Raw genomic sequence first — 22,150 nt, forward strand, 5'->3', positions numbered from 1 at the left:
AGTTTTAAGTTACTGCTTCTGCATCTACACTTCCACGATTTTGCATTACCATATACCTTTTCATCTATACATCTCAACACATTTTACTGCTGTCAGTTAATACAGCTTCAGAATCCCATGATGAGAGCAGTTATTATTTCAAATGTCCAGATGAGGAAACCTGCCAAAAATCATACAGGAAACAAGAATGGGAACCAGATCTTCGGACTCCTTGACTTGAATTTTATCCAGAAATCAATCTTTCTAGACAGTTCTAGGGCACAAGTACTGGGATAGTATTTAGATATGACAATGTTCCAACACAGAGGGTTCTTGAAAGCAGAGATAATTTGGAACTGAAGAAAGAGAATTCATAGGACACTTACAAGTTGGTGCCATCAGCTAATTAAAACAATACAGACTTTTGGCAGGCAAGCCAGAGAGGGCTTGAGATATCTATTTTAACACGATGTAAAAACTATTAATAAATAGCACAAAACTAAATGTATGACACTCAAAATTTTATTCCTCACTCTCTAGAACTCAAAAAATTAATGATTTAATTTTAAACTTGAATATTAAGATGTTGGAAGGCACCACCACATAAGCTACTGAGGCTCAACAGAGGATTTGACGGAACACCACAGATCTGCACTGTACTGGGCTAAAAATTCTTATAGAGGACATGGCAGCTGAAAGAGAGATTGAAGTTAGCTACTGCTTCCAAAGGGGCTTCAGTGCCTTCTCAACACAGAACCCTAGATTCATATCCCGTCTAGATTTTGTCCTCAGTGTCATCTTCAGGAGTCCAAATGACATAAAATAAAAGCCAGTTATAATGCACATTACTCATACAGATTTCTTGTATCACTCTGAATCTCAACCCTACTCTGATTCTGGCCTCTGAAAATTGTCAGTTCGATGCATCTAAAAAATAACTTAGGTGTTTTAAAACAAAGAATCCTTTCAAAAGTAATGCTTTCAAAGTCAGTGGAAAAGTTTGGCTTCACTAGCTCATTCAATGGTAATTTCTGGAAAGGCTCCCAGTACCTCCATCCAGCTCTTTGCCCAAATCCATACATATGCTTTGTGCCAAAATTAATATAAACAGCTACTGCTTATAAGGAAGCTTTCAGAATAAAAATAGTGGTAATTATTCTTATACTACTCTCTATTTTGTACTTCAGTCCACTTTCTTGTTTGATGGCTGCCTATAATTTATTAGTCTGTTAGGAATACATTCCATTTTAGCCAGCAAACTTATTAGCTTTCTCAGACTAAGACGGATGGCCTGATTTAATACTGGTAAGGGACACATCCAAGGGAAAACATATTGCCAAGTGAAGAGGAGGTATGCTTCTTTGCAGACAAGTCATTCCAAAGACTCCGCTAGTCAACCCTGAAGATAAATATTTTTAGACGAAGCATCTCCCAGATGAAATGTCAAACAGAAGTTCTGACTTAGTAGTTTCACTAAAGTCTTGTAAGAAAAACCAGGAGAAAATGATAGTAATTTTGTTTCCAAGTCAAGTTCCCCAAGTGACATTAACAGCACAGCTAAAACACCCTCCAGTCTCAACTCTCCAGAGCTATTTCTGCCTCACAGTCTCAACTATTCTGTGCTATTTTGCTGTGTCATCAGAACAGCTCATTCTCCACATAGCCAGAAGGACAGAGAAGTATTTCCTTTTACAAAATATTCTCAAACATTTATGCATTAAATTTAATAGACTTTATTAAGTCACATGCAACTTCAGCAATTTAATGAACAGAAAAATAATCAGCATTTCTAAAGCTATCATGGCAACATTTTAAGAATGAAACAGACTATCCTCTAGAAATGAAAGAAACCCCAACCTATCAGTACTCCTTCTGTCTCCCAGAGCCCCATCCACTCTTAATTCTCCCCCAGTCCTCAAAGGAATGGTTTGTGCTATTACTGAAAAAAAACAAAGCAAAATGTAAAGACAGAGTCCATTAAAAGATAAGCGATGCTTCATGTGCACACAATTTGTAAAACATCATCAGTTTGAAGAAGAGCCATGAATGAGGCCAGCAGTGGATAATTCTTTTGCTAAGAAGAGTTACAGTATTCCTCATAAAGGAATGCTGAAAACTAAACTTTCAATTGTCAAGATGGGTATGAAAGAACTTTTCTGAAGAAGCCATTCAAACTTTATGACAATTTCAGCCTAGTGAAAATGCAATTCAACAGAGAGTAGATTTTTTTAAAAGGAATGGCAGAGACATGAAGCACTGAAAACCAGTTCTGAGACAGAATAAGATAATCTACTAACAGAAGACCAGTTTTCAACAGAAAAAATGCAAACTTAGCAATGCACCAAACAGTACATTTTATGAACAAAAAACATGGACTCAGAGCAGTAATTCCCATTTAGATTATTTCTATTATTGCTGTAATAAAAACACTTTATTTTTGAAAGGACAAAGTGCTGCATAAGTATGTGATAAGAAATCTTCATGAACTTCATATTTGGAACCTGTTATCCCCATTTTTCAGGATGATAGAAATGCTAAGTCATCTGCCTCAAGGCCAGCTGAGATGCAGAGGTGGGAACACTACAGTGCTTACTTTCAGTCTCTCACTCAAACATCAAACACTTCAGAGGTGGCCAATGGTTCAGCTTTAATTTTTTTAAGATTATGATAGTCTAAATACTTGCTCCATTTCCTGGATCTCTCTGATACTCCCTCTGAACAACACAGATTGGTAAGTGGGAAAAACATTGACTAGTTCTAACAGGTTTTTTTCCAGTGTCCCAAGTCATGACTGTGATTTTATCATGTAATTTAACAGAAATACTTTTTTCGAAGTCAGAATGTCAAGAGTATTCTTCTGCTACCTTAATACAGCAGCACTCAAGGACTATTTTTCTGCTTGCTCCAATAGATTTATGCAAGGTCATAAATCACTGTACCATAATAGTTCACTTTTAACAAGTAAAAAATGTCTGACACTTTGAGTGTTACTATAATTTTTTATGGCTGAAAGTGTACAGAGATCAAAGTTTTCTGAATTTTTTTTTAGGCTTGCTCTATACATTCAGACAAGTCTGTGACAGAGGGGGTTTTGCCACATGTTTAAATGTAAAGTCTCAAGGATGTCAGGAGGAGAAAAGAAAATTACTGAATGTCACGTTTCCAGCCCTTCATATGACCAAAGCAGAAGCAGACCTACTTTTAAAAGAAAACTTTCTAGTAACATTATATGCTGCTACTGTTCCCTCTGGATTCCCCTGCAAATGAGTCAAGAGCTTGAGAGATACTTTTCTGGTTACACACATAAACAGATAAATAAATTATCACAGGCTGAGGACAATTTAAACATCTGGGAGCCAGCTCAGGCCTGTCAAGCAAGTCACAGACACTCAGGGCCAGAAAAGATCAATCTTCAGCCCCTGATTTCTGTGCCAGAGAGTAGGAATTACATCACCTACCCCCTATACGAGGAAAATTGTGTATTTATAAAATAATCCCCTATGCTTCTGTATTCAAAGACATTTCCATTCATTTATTTTACAGGGGGGAAGCCAAATTCAAAATATAAGGATTCAGACCACTCATAGGTTTGTATGAACTATCTGCTCAATAAGGCAATTTAATTTTCCATTGACATTACTGTGTAGTAAGCTGAATTCCCAGAGTCAAAAAGGAATAGGACTTATATTAAAATGCAAAAAACTGCAAAAGCAATAGTTTTCAGTCTGCCAGACTAAACAATCTCATGTCCAAACAGTTACATCCACACACTGAATATAAGGACTGTTACTCAGACAGTCCCTGCAACCAAGGCACACCGTCCAAAGGCCAATAAATTAGCCAGCACACTCCAACAGCTAGGCCTGTTGGACTTCATCCTAGGGAATGAAGAGTTGCAAGTCCCAGCTGCCATCTAATCACACTGACTACAGGGGAATTCATGTCAACTTTTCTTTGCCTCATTTTGGTTTTCACTTTACTGTGTGAGTGACCAGACTCAATATATGTGATGTTACAGATACTCTTCATTGAGGGTGTTAAAATCAACAGTTCAGACACACAAACACCAAAGTTCTGCTTCTCACAACTTCTGGCTGACACAGCTGGAAATCAGCTGCAGTTTGAATCTCTACTTCAAAGCCCTTCAAGCCTGCTTTGCCAGTAGCAGTGATTCATTTGGAACTACTTACCCAAGTCACCTACGTGACTAAGTCACTACTTACACTTAGTCACTTTATTTACTTTGAGACAGCCTGATGAAAATGAAAACCAAACTGCAAAGGGAGCCAGGATTTACAAAACATGCACATTATTGATCTGCCATCTTAGACTCCATCAGATCACTCTCAAAACTAGTTGTTATAAGCACCAACACAGACAAAAGTAAGTCAGCTTGCAGAACTGCCAACACCTGATTGCTCTGCTGCTGCAGTACAGTCAGTGTAGACAACGAAATAGAGAGAAGGCATATGTGGCCAAAAAAACCCCTTCCTTCAGTTGTCTTCTCTTCATTCCATCTTTCACACTTCATGTATTAACCTGCAACTCTTAACCTGGCAAGGGAAGTATTTCCTTCCTGGAGACACATATGATAGATTAAACCTCTGTCTCCACTACTTAACATCTTTGTTATTACATCAGCATACCTACATCACCACCAGACATTTCTGGAGGACAAAAGTTTGTTACAGAGTTGCTAACAGTCTCTTTCACTGGAGAGGGAGAAAGAGCCATGTTTTACCACATACATATACATGTTAAAGGAATACTTCCAACATATTTTAAAAAATATCATCTTGCATTGACAACTCCACTAAAGACTGCTAAAAATGAGACAACTATCACATTTACAGAATCACAGAATATTCTGAACTGGAAGTGACCCACAAGGATCATCAAGTCTAGCTCATTGAATGGTCCATACAGGGATTAAAGCCACAACCCTGGTGTTATTAGCACCAGGCTCTAACTGATTGAGTTAACATCAGGGTCAATTTAGTTAGCTTCTCCCCTTTAGAGAAATAGTTTTCATAATTTCACTCCACTTAAGTAAGTTTCATGTTCTAGCTCTCACATACAAAGCCTAGTGCTGTTTTGCTCTTAATACGGGATATACAGATGTGACTAAATAATTCAAACCTTTCTTAAAACATGGTATTACATTTTCTAATGTTTATGATTTATTTACATATATAGCATGTTTGTCTTAAACATACACATAACAGCAATGTCAGATTGACGACTGTGTCATACACTCAATTAAAAAGGGAAGATAAAACTAATTTGAAACATAGTTTTGAAAGGAAGACAACAGTGTTGCTTCAAGTGTACTTTCAACAAACAACTCAAATGACTATGAAGATGTCACCTCTTCGTGCTGCCATGGGTAACTGACTTGGACAAACTTTCTTTTTGTCCATACCCTCATTACCACAGCAGCTGTTGAAGCTTCGCCATTTAAAGCATATGATCCATGTGTCCCATCCTTGACATTTTTCAGTTCCTCTTTTCATTGCACTCCACCTTACTTCGGCATGTCCTCAAGAGGCCTTCTCTGTTCCCAACACTTAATCTCTGAAACTTGTCTGTCAAGACACTAACTTGGCTAGCACCTCTGATTTGTTTGAAAACTGTTTGGAGCTGTTAAGAGTAGTCTCCAGACTGCTTCCACTATACCAATTATACAATATTTTCTGGAGCCTCTTGGCATTCCTATGCCAGTGACCAAAAACCTTCTCTTAACTGGAAGGTTTTTGCATAAAGACTATCTGTAAAAATATTTCAGTCAGCATTGAACTGTTATGGTGAAGAGGGATGCAACAATCTGAATCAGCAGACTGTGCAGTGGTTCCTCCACTTTATATACACATGCAATGTTGAAGTGGACAGCCTAAGAGACAGGAAATTCTCTTACCTCATAGCCAAACTGGAGTTCATCTGAGGTTAGCATAATGATATCATCATCAATAGCCAACACTGCTTCTGTTTCAATCTCATCATAGGGGAAGAAGCGGTTGCTAAGTTTATTTTCTGCAGTCCTAACAACTTTCAAGGGAACACGAATCTTTGGCCAGAGAGAATCTAGAGAGAAAAATGAGAAGAAATAGAATTCAGTATAATACTTTACTTCTGTGCACCTGTCTTTTTGCCTCTTTACTCTTTTTTCTTTAAATTTAACAAGACCTTCTTAATGGTGAATTTACACCTGTTTCAATTTGGCATATGTGAGCATATGAAGGTGAGAGACAGAAGTTCAGCCACCTCCATAGCTCTCTACAGAGAGCTTCAAGGACAGCTACATGGGGGATAGCTTGCCCAAAACAACAATCTGCAACAATCACAAAAAAGTCAGAGATAATATGTATTGGTTTAGGACACACAGCAAGAAAAGATACTTCACTCAACTGCAACTAAAATAATTTGAAGTAGCAGTATACAATCACTGACTGCGAGTCTAGGGTCATAAAGAATTTGAAAAAGAATGTTAGTTCTATCACATGCTGAAAAAATAAAAGCAGCTGCTGAAAAGGATTAAAGGTTCAGAGTGGACATTAGTTCTCAGCACACTGCTGGGGCAAAATGGACTGATGCAATTTTTGCATATGTAGATGGGTATGTAGAAAGAAATGGGGGCAGAAAGAAGAAACGTTACTGTACACAGACTGAGACAGATGCTAAAATACTGTTTTATTCTGCTGTTTGTATTTTTCAAACCATATTAAAACACTGAAAATGGTGCAGGAAAGAACCATATAAGTTATTTGAGGTCATGACAAAATGCCTTGTGGTAGAACATGAAGATCAATTTGTTTAGCTCACTAAAAGAAGGAACAAAAAGTGGATTTGATTAACATGTACATGTACCTACACAGGAAGAAAAATGCCATGTATCCTCAACAAACTGGAGAAAGACATAACAAAAAACAATGACCGGAAACTGAAGCCAGGCAAATTCAAAGAATAAGACATTTTTAATAGTAACAGTGGTTAACCTCTGGCAGAAGTTAACAAGGACAGCAGCTGGTTCTGTACCTCTTATCTTTCAACAAGACTGGGTATTATTATAGAAGATGCACTCAAGTTAGAAGGTACTGGATTGAAAAGAAAAATAATGTAGTGACTCATGACTTAAAGGTCAACCCAAATGGTCTTACAGCAACTTCTGCCTCAAACTATGAACGGTGAGATTGTTGACTGTCATGAGGAGGAGAATAGGAAGCTCATATATAAACTATTAGAACATAAAAAGTAAACACAGAGATTCAGAAAACAGCACAAAGAAGTAAGATAGTTGTTTCTGTGTTTTCAGAATGAAAAGTGGAAATCAAAATAGGTGACAATGAAAAAAAAGCCACTGTAAGGACCAAAATAAGAGAAATCCTAACCTGAGAAAATGGTTTTGGTTTTTAAACAACAACATATAATCAAACTCTGGAAGTGTTCTCAGCAGAAGAATCTGAAGAATTCTGGCTGACAGACAACATCAAAAATAATGGGTTTCAACATGATACAATTATGCACGGGCACTTCCAATTCCATTATAACCCAAGAATCAGGTCTGCTTCCAAGAGAGTTTTGCACTCTTTCCACTGTCAGTCTGTTCCACTAGGAAGATAGATAGTACCAGAGAAGAAGAGGAGCTGCTTCAATCCCATATGCAAAAGTAAAACTTGCTCTTGGGAAGGAACGTCCACATCCTCATTGCCACTGGGCCTCTCAGATTTAACAGTTCACAGAACACTCAAAAACCCACAAAGCTGCGCACTTTTTAAAGACACCAGAGTCCAAACAGTGCTTCACTGGGGAAAACAAAGCAGTATTTCCAAACCACAGTAAGTCTTCAAAAGTCAGTTTTTCTTGGAGCTATACTTTAAAAAGGAGGATTGGCATGCATGGGTGGCCAAAAGAAAGGAGAAGAAATATAGTGTGATATTAATTGGCAAAATTTTTATTCAGTTTCCTACCCTGAGGTTTCTATTGTGGGATTAAAAAAGAGACTGTAAAATCTACCTTTATCTGTGTGGTCTTGTATACCATGGTCTGTATTTCACATGTATGCACATTCTTGTCCTGTTTTACTTACCTCTTGTCCTTCTACCAGAAGGCATGAGGCATCAGCTCAAACAACACCACACTACTTGAATGGCTTATAATATTGATTAGTATCCAGCTGGAAGGATTCAACCCCATTACTGATGGATTCCAATGGAAGTCACAGTCACCCAACAGCTGGGGAGATACAGCAAGTTCCTTGGGGCCACAATAAAAATGTTTCAGAGCACTGATTCCAATTATAGTGTTATGAGCTCAGTAGGACACCACTGAAATTCCAAAATTTTCAGCTTACTAGTTATCCTAACCTCAGGAGTCAGTAACACTGAATGACCAGAACTGTTTACTGCAAATTAGTACTCTTGAGTCCGCTCACTGCTTTCTTACTGGTTTACCATATAATGTGCAAATACCCATTTATAAGACAGTTACAGGTACCTAACAAAGACACAAATCACTGCCTCATAAAGACTGCAGACTGTGTAATGTTTGCAAGTTACTTAAAGACCTTTAGATAATTGCCTATAATTATCCAAATGTAATCCCAGCATTGGTATCAGATAAGTTTAAGCAGCCTCCTAGATCCCAAAAATACCAAAAATTTGTATTTATAAGTATCAACAAAGTTTACATTTTATACATGTTAAGTGGCCTTTTATTCAGGCTTTATTTCCTTTCCTGTCTACTGCATGTTAAAAAAAAAATGACAACCCAACTGCAACAAAGGAACATACTGTAACAAAAATTGAAACTGAAGAGTCACTAGGACTGAAAAATAATAATTCAGAAAAACAAGCACACATACACTTTTAACTTCCAGCTCTTCAGAAAAATCAGTGATTTGAGAGCTAACTAACAGACATGCCACTTGCATAAAATATGGTAACAGAAGAAAAAGTTATGAAAACTGTATGAAAAATGAAGATGTAATCTAATTATAATCAGCACTCATCTTGGATGTCAGTAAATCCCGTTAAATCCACATGATTTACTAAGGTCTTGGAAAGTCTCTCAAAATGACCAGTTCTCAACAACGGGTATGTTACTGTCAAATATTTGTGCTTTGAGAAACTTAATATAATATTTCTGAATTTAGCCTTAAACTAATGAAAAGAAAATGCAAGCATTTTGGATAAACTTTGAATAAGACATGAGGGTACTGGTTACTCTGCAGCATGTAAAATGCACAAGGTTACTTGCTGCCTAGAGGCTGATTTGATACTGAAGGTTGCTGTCCCTGCGGAGATGGAAGTGCACGGGAGATGTCACGACTCAGTGACACCTGGGTAGCCACTTCAGCAGTCTGGGCAAAAATGACTATCACAAAGGACAGCAGGCTCCACTCAGAGATCTAATTATTACAAATTCGCTTTGCCACAGGAACTCCAAAAAGAAATATAAAGTCAATAAAAAAGACAAACTCACTTCAGAAATCAAAGTTTTAGAATCCATCGGGAGGGTTAAAACTGCCTATATTTATTTTAAAGGACCACAAAAGAAGAGTATTTGTACTTTTCTTTTCACACAGGAGGAATGCACCTTAAAGAGAAGTCAGAAACAGGGTCTGCCACTTCTGTGATGTCACATTTTGAATTTTCAGATACTGCTTTGAAAGTTCTGAGAAATCTCAGCACTAGTAAAACATATATGGAGGAAATTCTCAGTTTATTACTTTGTTATAACCAAGGTAAAAGCATAGGCTTTATTCTTACAGTAAGACGGCACTGCATCCTTTAACAGAGTATGACAAGGACAAAAGAAGCCCAAGACAGGAAGGCAGATGAAATCTCACATCATGGCGTGAGATCCTTTCAGCATACAAAAATAAAAATGCATATTTGGACTGGGGACTACCCTTATTTTCTAAAAAATCAGTGAGGACTTTCTGTGACGCAGCAGAAGATAGAGGTAAATTATGAAAATAAAGCTCTCTGGAGTGTATACAAGTCTATGGATATATGGAGTTTGAAGAGAACGATATGTGTTGTTTAGGACTGATAACCTGGCTCCAGAGTATTAATTCACAGTATGCTCTTACTTCCCAAAACTTCTAAGGAGCCCACCTAGAAATATAAAAAGGAAAAACCTTTACAGAAGTTGTGCAAGGTAGACTAAGATCAATAATAAACTGGCACAAAACATCTCCAAACATGCTGTATGTACCTGCAGTTGCACAGAATCCCATACACCACACTCAATTTTCATACCTAATCTTTTGTACAACCTCTTATCCGATGCTCATTCTAAGTGGTCGATAGTAGTCTGCGTGGATGCAATGAATTGAACATTCTTGATGAAACCTACTAAGTACTTTTTCATAATAATTCTAATACTGAATGGTAGAACTTAGCTGGAATCTGAAGTTTCAAAAAACTGTCAGAAACAACAACATCAAGCATGTTACCTGTATTCATTACCAGAATTCTTTCCATAACGACTGAGTGAAAAAGTCTGTCCAGAGTTCAAAACAGTTGCTTTCTACCTACATTACAGTGATTATATTGTTCTACAGAAATGCACAGAATTTCTCTTGTACATATTAAAATAGAATATTTGTTTCTAGGACACTATTTGGGGCCCAGTTTTGTTAAGATGGGTTTATTAGGCTAACTTTCTAGACTTTCTTAGGAAATAATATTGCAAAATGTTTGTAAGATGACTTACGGGAGACTAAAACCATCATGAATTAGTTCTCTAGCTAACCAAGGAAAATGGCATTAAATCCATCATCAAGAAGCCAAATTAATTCAAAACTTAAAGAGAAGTTAAATAAATTCCTATCAGTGTTGACTACTAAAGGCTCACTATGCAGAAAAAAACAGACCTGCCACTGAAGATTTTTATTTTAAAGTTAATGCTTTCTTAAGATATAGTAATCCAAAGGATACTCAGTTTCCTTATCCCCAACTGTTTATATCAATGTTGCCTATTAGTAGCGTAAAATAGAAATACAAATATTATTATTTCAGTAATATCATAAATCTTATAGTCTGTATCTTACTCCAAGTTTGTCAGCAACTTAGCATCAGGAACTACTACCAACACAACGAGATAGGAAGGACACATTCCTTAAAATATACTTTTAATTTTTATAAAACTGAACCTACAAAGGAATCAAGCTACCACATGTGATTTGTAGCTTTTTGCGTGTTTACTAACAGTAATGTATTTATACATTTTAATACAATTTATGGGTAGACAAAATGTTTTATTCACTTGTCTGAAACAAATGTGATGACATGTTGGTGGAAATTTCTATCACATATTATTTTCTTGAATTTCAGAACTAGCAATTTAGAAAAATACAAATGAAAGGACAAAAGTATTTGGCTGACGGAGAAAACCATCATTTCTATATAAATATTCCCAGCACCAGGCACTTGGACCACAATGTTTATTTTAATTGATGCAGAGTAAGTGAGGAAAAAAAATTGTTTTTTTTTCTCTGTAATATTTCAAAGCTTTTAATATTTTTATTAGTATTATCCACACAGTCATGGGCCTACTGACATTACTGCTGGATTTATGGGCTTCTTGCACACAATGCATGGCAGAGAAAATATGCAAAACTCAGCCAAAGACACAGAGCAGAGATCACATTCTCTAAATCCAGAGAATACTTAAGATGAACAGGCTGAAGCTATAAAGTTTTAAGGTTCCAGATTAGAATCATTATTGTGTGTGATATTTTCTCTCTGCTATTTCACCTATATGATTCAATATTTTTATCACCAAAAACACTCTGTAAACTTCAAAATGTTTGCACAAGACATTTGTGTTGCTCATAGATTTGCGTTGTTTCTTTTCACTGATCCTAAAGAAAACACAGAACAATAAGTTCAGACTTGCACAAGACAGCTCTCAAACATGCTAAGTTACAAGAGTAATCCTTGCAAACTCACAAGACAAAGGGAAAAACAGTGCTACTGATGTCCAGACCACATACATGTAGATCTCCAACTTTGCATTTTTATATGCTATTTGGTTGAAAATTTTTCAGTCAAGTGTTCAACTAATCCATTCCCCTCTTACCTGCTTACTTTTTTATCAGCCAATATGACCAAAAATTTGTCAGTTGTATCAGAGCTGCATCTGTCCTGATGGGCCTAGGTTTGCAAGGAGTTTGTTTCCACACACCTTGCACACCCCCCACACCTGTTACCACTACACAGCACAGCAGGCAAGCTCAGCTACAGCCCCTTACCTGTCCTGAGGGATGCTCAGCAGTACTGATGGCAGAGTGACCACAGTTCTATCTTGTCATTCATCTGACAAATTAACACCATTACTTCATTTGCAGGTCATGCTGACAAATACATCTTTTTACTTACACTTTACTAAATGATGACGACAAGTAAAAAAGGGGTTTTATCTTATGGAATATTGCATTTGTTGAGGGGTACAATCTTTTTTTTCTGGATGCAATTCTGTGCCACAGGATGACTCTGCCTGAGCAGGGAGGTTGAACCAGATGACCCACTGTGGTCTCTTCCAACCTTATCCATTCTGTGATTCTGTGATCTTAAATTTCATACAATAATTAGAGTCTTTAATTTTTATTCTGTTTTCCTCCTAAGTGGTGAGTTTCATTATGTAAAGGCATTTTTGCAAGTACATAGCATTTACTAAAACAAACAAACAAACAAACAAAAACAAAACCACCAAAACACAAACAAATAAAACCACAAACAAAACCCCCCCAAATGAAAGACCAACATTCTTTTTAGAATTTGCATGTACTCCAAAACTTTCCATTCCTAGGGGCAGATTCCTTCTATTTCCAATACATATTGCTTTGATATTTTTCTGGTGTTGATAGAGGAAAGAAAGGAGCAGCCACATGTCACTTGTGTGGCACTATGCCAGCAATATCCCAGGAAACTTAAATCCAGTTCTCAATTTAGTGTACATACTCTCTAAGGAAAGCAATTTGGATGCTCTTCACCAAGCCCTCATATTTACACATGAAAAACAAAGTAAACACACAAAGGGTTGCAATGACAAAAGCCAAGATCTGCCTATGTACTGAAACATGTCCCTTACATGGAAAGGACCAAGAAATACAGCATCTGATGCTCTAGAAGGTTAAGCACCTCTGCTTTACTACAACCAATTAAAAGAGAATAGCCATAAAAGTGCAGATACTACTGTAGGGTAATAAACCAGATTTTACCAGTGACAGTGGTGCACATTACAAACTTCAAACTCATTCCTTGTTCTAATCCATCAGAAACTTCCTGGCTTTAACAGGCTATAAACAGCAGAAGCTTTGAAGTCCTAGGATTAGGATCACTAATAGACAGACTGAACAAGAGACTGGCTGAAGAGCCAAGTGGAATGCTCTGCATGGACCTGGAATAAAACAAGGTAATTTAATCAAACTGACCTCTCTCTAGCCATAGGCCAAGAGATTACAATGGTTGTAACAACAATAAAGGGATAAGGGACACTAGAAACAAATAGTTATTCGCTTTAATGCAATGCTTAGGCTAATACAAGGACAAAACTGCCTATGCTTTCAACTGTGCTCTTGAATCCACAATTTTAAGCTCTACAGGCAAAGGATTTTTTATTTTTTTTAACCAGTTTATGACTTAGCAGTAATAGAGGCAGAATTAAACACACTTTAATTTAAAAATTAAACACACTTTAACTTTCAAGATTAATACAATGATTTAGAAGAAAATGTCATTCTAATGATCTATTTGCTTCAACTCTTCTTTATCTCAGACTCAAGAGAAATGTGGAAATAATTCATTTGGGTCAAATCCACCTGCATTCAGTGATCACATAACTAAATATAGCACTAAGCCTTTTTGCTTCTAGAAAAGAACTTCTTACTGCAAAAATTCCAGTTGTTATCAATTTATATGCAACAATTTTTACTCTAAAGGGCTGTAAAACATTTAAAAACCCACTAAACTAAAGGTATTTAGCACAGCAGTATTACAAAACACTTTTTAAAGCAAACAATAAAACTACTGTGCTTTAAACTGGAGTAAGTTGCCAAAATGGCAAATGAGCCAAGTGAATGGTAGCAATGGTTTGGCTCTGAGAAGTAGTTAGGAGACGGTAAATTGAGACAAGTGGTCAGGGATTTATCTTTACAATGTATCTTGCTGCTATGCAGAATAGCTAAGTGAACAGTAGAATGCTGCAGCAGCTGAAGCCTCTGAAAAGAGAATTACAAAGCAAGGAGTCCTAACACTACAGAAGACAGAAGAATCCACAACATAGCATGTTTTTGAACATGTATTCCTAGAAGGCAACATTTCTTGTCCCACAAAATCACCACATTTTCAGATGAGAATGACAGATTCATATGTACAGCATATGAGAACCAGGCTCATATACAGCTACTCTATCTACAGTATTTAATCCAGAATGACAAGAGGAGGCTCTAATTGCCTAGCACAGTGCTCAGGATTTTAGTACTAGTGTTCAGAATCTGGAAGAAGGTCACCCTAGGAAGCAATAAGCATGGAAATAAAATGAGTGGCATTGGAGTGTCTGTCTAGCACTGGAGAGGACTACCAAAGGCCAAGCCTAGCTACCTTCCTTTACATGGGGCAATGCCTCCCGTTTACTTCATGGTGATTTCCTAATGGAATTCAGCAATGTCAGGACTTATGTTTCCAGCAGAGAACCTGGGAGAAGACCAGGAGCAGCACGTCCTCATGAGGCAGGTGGCCCAGGGCTGGGAAAGAAGGAAGTTGGTCAAACACAGAGCAGCCATGGAGCATGCAGTGAGGTTGCACGGAAGGAGTCAGAAAAACAGGGGTTTAGGTTCTTGGGTTTGAAAATGTAGGCAGCAAGCTGTGAGGACTGGGCAGCCTGAGACTGAGGTCCTGGCATGAGGGAATACAATACAGCAGTATGCCAGGCTGACAAAGTACGCTTCAGCTACTGAAATTTAAACAAATTCATTGAGAAATTTACAGCACTGAGTTCACATTGGAGTCATTAATATATCTTTGAAACCAAATTTTCTTCCAAAAATCTACACATTTAGATAATTTGGGAAAATGTCCATGAATGTGCCCTCATTTTAAAATAAGCATGAATTCAAAAAAATTAATATATCATGCAGATGTCACCAGATTCACTCAAACACTACAAAGAGCAACACAGTATATCATACAGCACCTGTTGTCTTACTGGGCAAGGAGTAGCATTTTCACAAGATATTCTGGTGGTGTGGGAATTCCTTTTTAGACACCCAACGTGTCCCAAGTTTTCATTTCACCAGTCAAAATATTCACTTATTTCATAGCTCCAAGCATTCAAACTACTTCGCTGCTTTGAACCACATTTGTTGGAAAATGGTCCAGCAGCAGTAGTATGTACACTGTGACAAGAGACTGTCTACAGAGAAATAAAACCAAGTATTGACAAATCAAAGATAGGCCTCTCCTTACCACTCCCCTCAAAAAAGTTAAGGACAGAAATGTTTCTGTAACTATAGTATTTGCTACTTTTGATTCAGAAGTTAGCAGTCACAACCACTGGTATGCTTTTTTCTTGTCATCTACTTCGTTTTTTCTCATTTCACTTTCAAAAACATTGTCACAAAAAATTCAAATGTATTATTTTGAAAGAACCATGAAATACTCCTCAAATACTAATGAAGTTGAAAAGAAGTCATTCTGCAACAGGTGCTATGCCCCCTTTCACCTTCCTCCACTGCACCTACCACAAGGTCTTACCTTCTGGTGGATTCTTATTCTGGTTGTTCCAGACAACTAACAATTTTGATAGACTAGGCACTTTAGACACCTCTGTGATGACTCGGAAAAGGCTCTCCACTCGGTCATAGGTCAGAACCACAGCTGTGAAACCTTGGGACTGAGGTGGGATCAGTGGAAGGAAGAGTGGGTTGCTCACACTGCTCCATTTCTGTGAAGGAAAAAAAGAAAACAGAAAAACAATTTGATTAAAGTGACTTTTCACAGTAGGGAGTAATTTATACAGCCAGGACCAAACCATCAGATTGGAATTTGCTCAGACCAGGCAGGTTGACTCTCCAATTCTGACAACAGTGGACTTCAGAAATTTCTCAAAACCTTTATTCCAATCTCTTTCTTAATTCAATATTCATTTTTGCCTAGCTGTAACATTGAAAAGAAGTAAGGGTTTCGGTAAAAAACAAAGTGGAAGAGGCAGATAGATTTGTGGAAACGGAAAACCAAGGTAAATTCTAAACCCAGCTGGCATGACTATTCTCATTTACTAATCACTATTTCAAGACACCTATATTTACAGTCAGGACTCAATAAAAAGAAACTTAATCAGAACTACAATTTCAGAAGTGAAAAAGCATTAACGACAAAACCAAAGCAACAAAACCATAAACCTGGTACAAAATGTGCACCCAAGCAAAAACAGCAAAAGCAGGCATGAAGTGGAATAATGTACTAGCTTCTACAAAGCTGAGTTTGTTCCATGGTGGAAAAACCCAATCTATTACATTAAATAAATAAATAAATAAAACAAGGCATGAGATGCAAAGATGAATTTCAGAGAGTTATCTGCTTCTTGTGAATTTTAACTAGGGCTTCCCTTTTAAGGCTTTAAAGGTCTTACTTCAATACACTCTCAGCATAAGGAAGCCAGCCCAGCTGGCAAAAGACAAGACAGACAGCTAAATTCTCACTGAATGTGCCAACCTCCTTTGGAGCTGACAACGTGGGGGACGAAGCACGAAGGGACCGTTTGACAAGAATGAGGGCACCAGCATTTTAGTTTTGACTTTTGCAGTCCAACTGACATTCCAAGCAGGAGTCTGACTGAGAAGCAAAGGGGAAAACCAGACCCTTTGGGAAAGCAGAAACTTAGTGATGCTGTTTTGCAGGGAAGTTTTGAATCCTAGCCTGTAAAAACTATGAACACTCAGAAGAAGTTCGTAACTGCCAGCAGTTTACAGAAATACTGTGAAAATCTCCAGCTAAACTCATACCATAAGCTTGATTGTATCAGGAAGAAAGAAAGTTTTACAGATTCAAAGCTATCAGCTCATATTTGCAAGAAGTAAACTTTGCAATTTTCTGTTTTGCTATTTAGTCTGTGGTTACTTTATACACCCAAAAATCACCTTCCCATGTTTAATGGTTAGACACCTCTAACTAGAATAACTTCAAGGATGAGGAGAATAGAGAGCTTATTTACTCAAAGACATAATAACATTTTGACTATTTTGGCAAAGGAGAAAAAAATATGATGTGAATATGATTTCCTTCTATGAACAAATCAAAACTGAAGTAGGGATAAATATGTGAGGTGGGAAAGTTAAGCACAGAATTGGCACACTGTTTTGTCCAGGATGGTCTAAGGGTATATTCCAGGCAAGGATCTGTCACTAGGAGCAGTATGTTCAGATTTCCTGAAATAGTTGGAAAGACAGACTGGCCTTCAGCTACACATAGTTTATCAGGTCTGGTATAAGCTGCATTCAACTTAAACCGTTTGTGAGGTTCCTAATGGAAAACATGAAGCTCTAGTTTTTACCCAACGGGAATAATAGGATAATGTAGAAATAGTAACAGTACAATATGGAACTTGGGTTCATGAAAGGGACATGGCTACCTGTGACAGCAGAGGACTATAGTTAGTAATTCAGAAAAGATACATCCATTACTTCAGCAACTCATATGTACAGAGACAAATCTGCTTTCAGATTATTACATTTTCTAAAATGAAAGCTTTTGTACATACTTTGTTAATTGTGCAAGATGACTGGTGGCAGACAGAGACCACCCTCTCATTTTGCTGCAGCTTCAATTCCTGCAGCAAATCACAATCTAAATGTTACCAGAGTGTAATTCACCTCATTAAAGCTTTACTACAGACTTGTTTCCACACAACCCCCACCCCAAGACTGCTATTATCCAAATGACCCTGGTAATGTCAAGCAGCTTCTTGAAACAACTTTTAGAAACCTCTTTTGATTAATACTTGAAACAGAGGTTTAACATCATAATCAGAATGCCAAGAAAATATTATGTTTCTGCCCTACAAGAAGAAATAACTGGTAGAGCAATCTATGGACAATGTTTTATTTATTACTTATGGGTGAGAATTGCTACCTTGATTAATGGCTCCCATTTGAAGTTTTTCTAGAAACTTTTTCTATCTCCACAGTACTTCCTAACAATTTGCTTGATATAATATCTTTTGAAAAGGATTATTCCTTTTCCATCATCTAAGACTATTTTAGGTACTTACAGAAAAAAATACATATACAAGCACATGCATATGTGTGCAAGCACATGCATATGTACCTAAATGACCTAAAATGGTCATTATTTCTCTTAAAAACTTAAGTTTTAGGTACGTTACTTAAATCCCAAATTTTACTACTTTCAGAAAGGCTTGAAAATTCTCCCCTGCTGGTCATAACTTAGGAAAACTAAGTCAATTTTTGAGGTGATTTTGCTCATGCACCTACTAAAGGATGATGGAGGGAGGGAAAAACCTGTAGACACACACTAATGGACAAGAGAACCATGCCTCTCGTTTGAGAAAAGCATTTCAAAAAGGCAATTAACCATCTCTCAAGTGCCATTAAGAGCCAACCCCCTGCTGCCTGCCTGAAGAGTGTGTCTACAGTCTGAGACCTATTGACCCCACTTTCTGCAGGAAATCGAGCAAATTCAAGCCTCCATAATTTGCTAAAGTCTTCCAGATTTCTGCTTGGGAAAAGCAAACCATACAGGCAATTAATTCAACAGCAACCTAATTAAATGTCCATTATGGTAGCAAAGCATGAAATGGTTAATGACATAGGGATGGGTTCTCTCAGTAACTGTTCAAGCAACCAAGTGGTGCCTGTTCTCATTTTTATTAACATTCTTGATGGAAATTCACAGGAACTTTCACTCTCAGAGAGGAGAGCAAACAGCAACAGTAGATTGATCATCCATCACCTTTCTTTGACAAAGTGCTGACACTCAGCTATGGATAAGACAGCCCTTCAGTATCTCCCTCCCAGCTAATATCATTAGAAGAGCCAGGATAATTAATCCAAGATTAATAGGTCACTTGCTGTGAATCATTTTTATGGGCAAAAAGGATCAAGTTCAAATGCCAGTTTCCTATGAGTAATTTCATGTCACTTAAGTCTCACAGTCTCGGTTGCCTGACAGCTCTTTGCAGTTCATATGAAAATCCAAAGCAGTGGGACCTGAGTGACAGTGAGAATTTAGGAATAGCCTGAAGTTAGGGAGAGAGGAGAAGAAAGGAATGGTTATGTCTACATGTAAGGATTCAGACTGCTGCATCTGTCCTGTGCATGCTTTCTACAAGTGTGCATGTATAATAATGCCTTAGCAACAAGGCACCTTCCTTTATTATAGATAGATCAAATACTGTCCTCCCCTTTGGTCATTAAAAACAACCTGATTCTACTTCAGGAAAAGTTAATACATTAAGGAGAAGGTATCAAGGGGGCTAAATTCTCATTATGTGGGAGGCTCAGACTGGACTCGATGTGGAGTCTTCAGGTTTAACTTGGCAGAGAAGTTTTTAACAGACCACTCTTAGCAAGATACAGAAGGGAGATAGGTGGGGGCTTCAGGACATCGGTGAGCACAACCAGACTGAGAAATGGACAATCCTAACACAAAAATGCTACAGAGCCTCAAAGATACTGGGAAAATATCAGACACAACTTAGATTCAGTCCCATCCCAAAACTTCTGATTTGGGTGTTCACCACTGAAAGACCTGCAGAAAGATATAGCAGACTCATTCCACAAACTGCATCACAGAATGGTCTATAGGAAAACAAGGTAAGATGTTCCATTTTAAAGAAGAATCAAGAACTTCCCAGATATCACTTAGTGGAAAAACTCAGCAACAGCACTTAAGAAGAATAAAATGTCACTGCTCCCATGAATGAGACAGTGGGCTTTCCTCCCTGTGTATTTTATTTTCAACACCTGGATGGCTTGTTATAAACCAAATATTAGCAAAACCACACAGTCTGAACAACAGCTCACTGTCTTTTAAAAGCACAGAGGTAAGGATAGCAGTGTGTTGAACTTAGTAGTTAAGCAGTTCTTCTATACATCTAAGCAAAACAGAGATATATTCCCTGACACCGCAGTTAAGGCTTTTTCAGGGTTGTTCTTAATATCAATCTAACCTCAATGTGGTTTCAATTATGAATTACCAGACCAAAAAAAGCCTTGATTTATTCTATTTTTCCCCAATTATTTATGGTAAGTTCCTATTGAATACTTTGAGAAAGTATTTCATCATGCTTCCCATCCTCAAGTGGTCATAGGGCAAAACCAAAGGAATTAACCCTCTCTACTTGTCCAGAGCCAACCTCAATGCTTACACTCAGCAGAATCACAAACCAAGTTGCAGGGGCCAACATTTCATGTTTTGATGAAGATCATAAACCCTCCTCCAAAAAAAAATTAGCCACAAGACACACGGGAGTTTCTACATACTGTAGAATAATCCACTGTGTAAAAAAAGAATCCTAATCTCTGGGCAGGTAAGTTAAAGAACCAACTGTTAGATCATGTTCCCCACTCACATAAAAATATCAATATTTACAGCCAAATACATGTGGTATACTCAATTTATCCATAATATCAACATCTAAAAACCATAAATAAAGTGAAATTTATTTAATATAAAAAGAATACCTATCTTCTAACATGATAAATACAGCAAAATTTTATCCAGTTGATTAAAACCATCACACAAAGCAGCTGGAAATGCAGCAGAAACAGAAATCTAATATTGTTCAATGGAAAAAATACCATGCACTGCCCAGAAAGGTGCTAGCTTGTTCTCATTTACAGATAAATAAAAAAGTGTATGTTAATATTTACTTAATGCTTTGAAAATGACAAATGGTACTAGGATGGAAGTACAGTTGTAACAGTGGCATTATCTGGAAACTGAGGGCTAGAAAATACTAGTCAAAGAGGTTGGGAATAGTCTAATTTTTTTACAAGTGTCAAGTGCCTGGTAATTGGCAGAACCCACAAACTATTCTGTAAATGAACATCCTATTTAGGTTTTGCTAAATGAGTGGCACTTTTGGCACTAAGTTAATTTTGCTATTTTAGTTTAAATCAATGACAGTGCTGTTTTCTGCCTCACTGGAAGAAATGAAATCTGGTATGTTTATTGTTCAGCATACCGATATTCTCAAGTGACTATTAAACTCTGTTCTGTAACATCCAAGGTTATAGCTCAAAAGCAGCCCTTGACAAAAAAAAAAAACAACCCTCTAATATTTCATAGATATATATTATAATCAGGTGTGAAAGAATTTCAATAAAAGCAGCTGAAGAAATCTGGAAAAACCCTGTCATACTCATTTTTCAGAAACCCATATACATTAGCAAGGTGTGAGGCAGAGAGGAGAATTTAAATTATCTACAAAGAAGCACAAGTGAGGAAGTAATTTACCTCTACTAGAACATAACAAAGTACTTAATTGAAGATAACAGATCACATCTCAAACGTAAGTCATTATTGCTAATCCAGCCCAAACTGGTAACCATCAAAATGCACACCATAGAACTGGTCATTTTCTGGCCTACTTGAACATAACTGACTGCCTCTGCCTAGTGGATAATGGCTAGCCCAAAAAATACAAAAGACATTAAACTCTCATGCTTGTAGTAAAAGACTGTCTGACATATAAAGGACTCAAATGGCCCAGGAGTGAATTTCAGGTCCCAAAAGTATCATTTGCTCCTCTTCATTAAAAGGAGGAAATATAGTGCATTTTTATTCAAAATACTATTCCATAACATATTAGCATGTTATATGCTACTAGTTTTCCATTTCCTCTACAGGACAGTGAATGAGTAGAAAAATAATCCACTTTATAACTTTTTTTTTTTCTTTAGAAAGGCCAACAGTTTTCAGTCAACCCATACAAACACATAAATGTGCTTGGATCACCTCCCCAGTGCAACGTACTAAGTATGGATTTAAACCTATATGCATTCACCTTCTGTGTACCTTATACTCCCTCCTGGAAAAACACCCTCCTGTACTGCTGCTGTATGCACACTTCAGTGAAGATACTCAGGCAACAGTCTCACTAATATTTTGAGCCAATATAAGTCTAACTAATGCCAAGAAAAGCA

At 37.2% G+C, this 22,150-nt stretch overlaps 1 protein-coding gene across 1 annotated transcript in view; it reads right to left on the minus strand.

Moving 5' to 3' along the window:
- EXT2 (exostosin glycosyltransferase 2) overlaps positions 1-22,150 on the minus strand; it is a 73,758-nt gene that overhangs the window by 11,988 nt on the left and 39,620 nt on the right. Inside the window, exons 9-10 of the mRNA XM_051791723.1 lie at positions 15,738-15,927; positions 5,894-6,060 (exon numbers count right to left, since the gene is read on the minus strand). Of these exons, the coding sequence (XP_051647683.1) occupies positions 5,894-6,060; positions 15,738-15,927 (357 nt within the window). The remainder of the gene's footprint in view (positions 1-5,893; positions 6,061-15,737; positions 15,928-22,150) is intronic.

Source organism: Manacus candei, unplaced genomic scaffold (genome assembly GCF_025592945.1).
Source record: "Manacus candei isolate 608988 ecotype Guabito, Panama unplaced genomic scaffold, ASM2559294v1 h1tg000033l, whole genome shotgun sequence".
Classification (NCBI taxonomy): Eukaryota; Metazoa; Chordata; class Aves; order Passeriformes; family Pipridae; genus Manacus; species Manacus candei.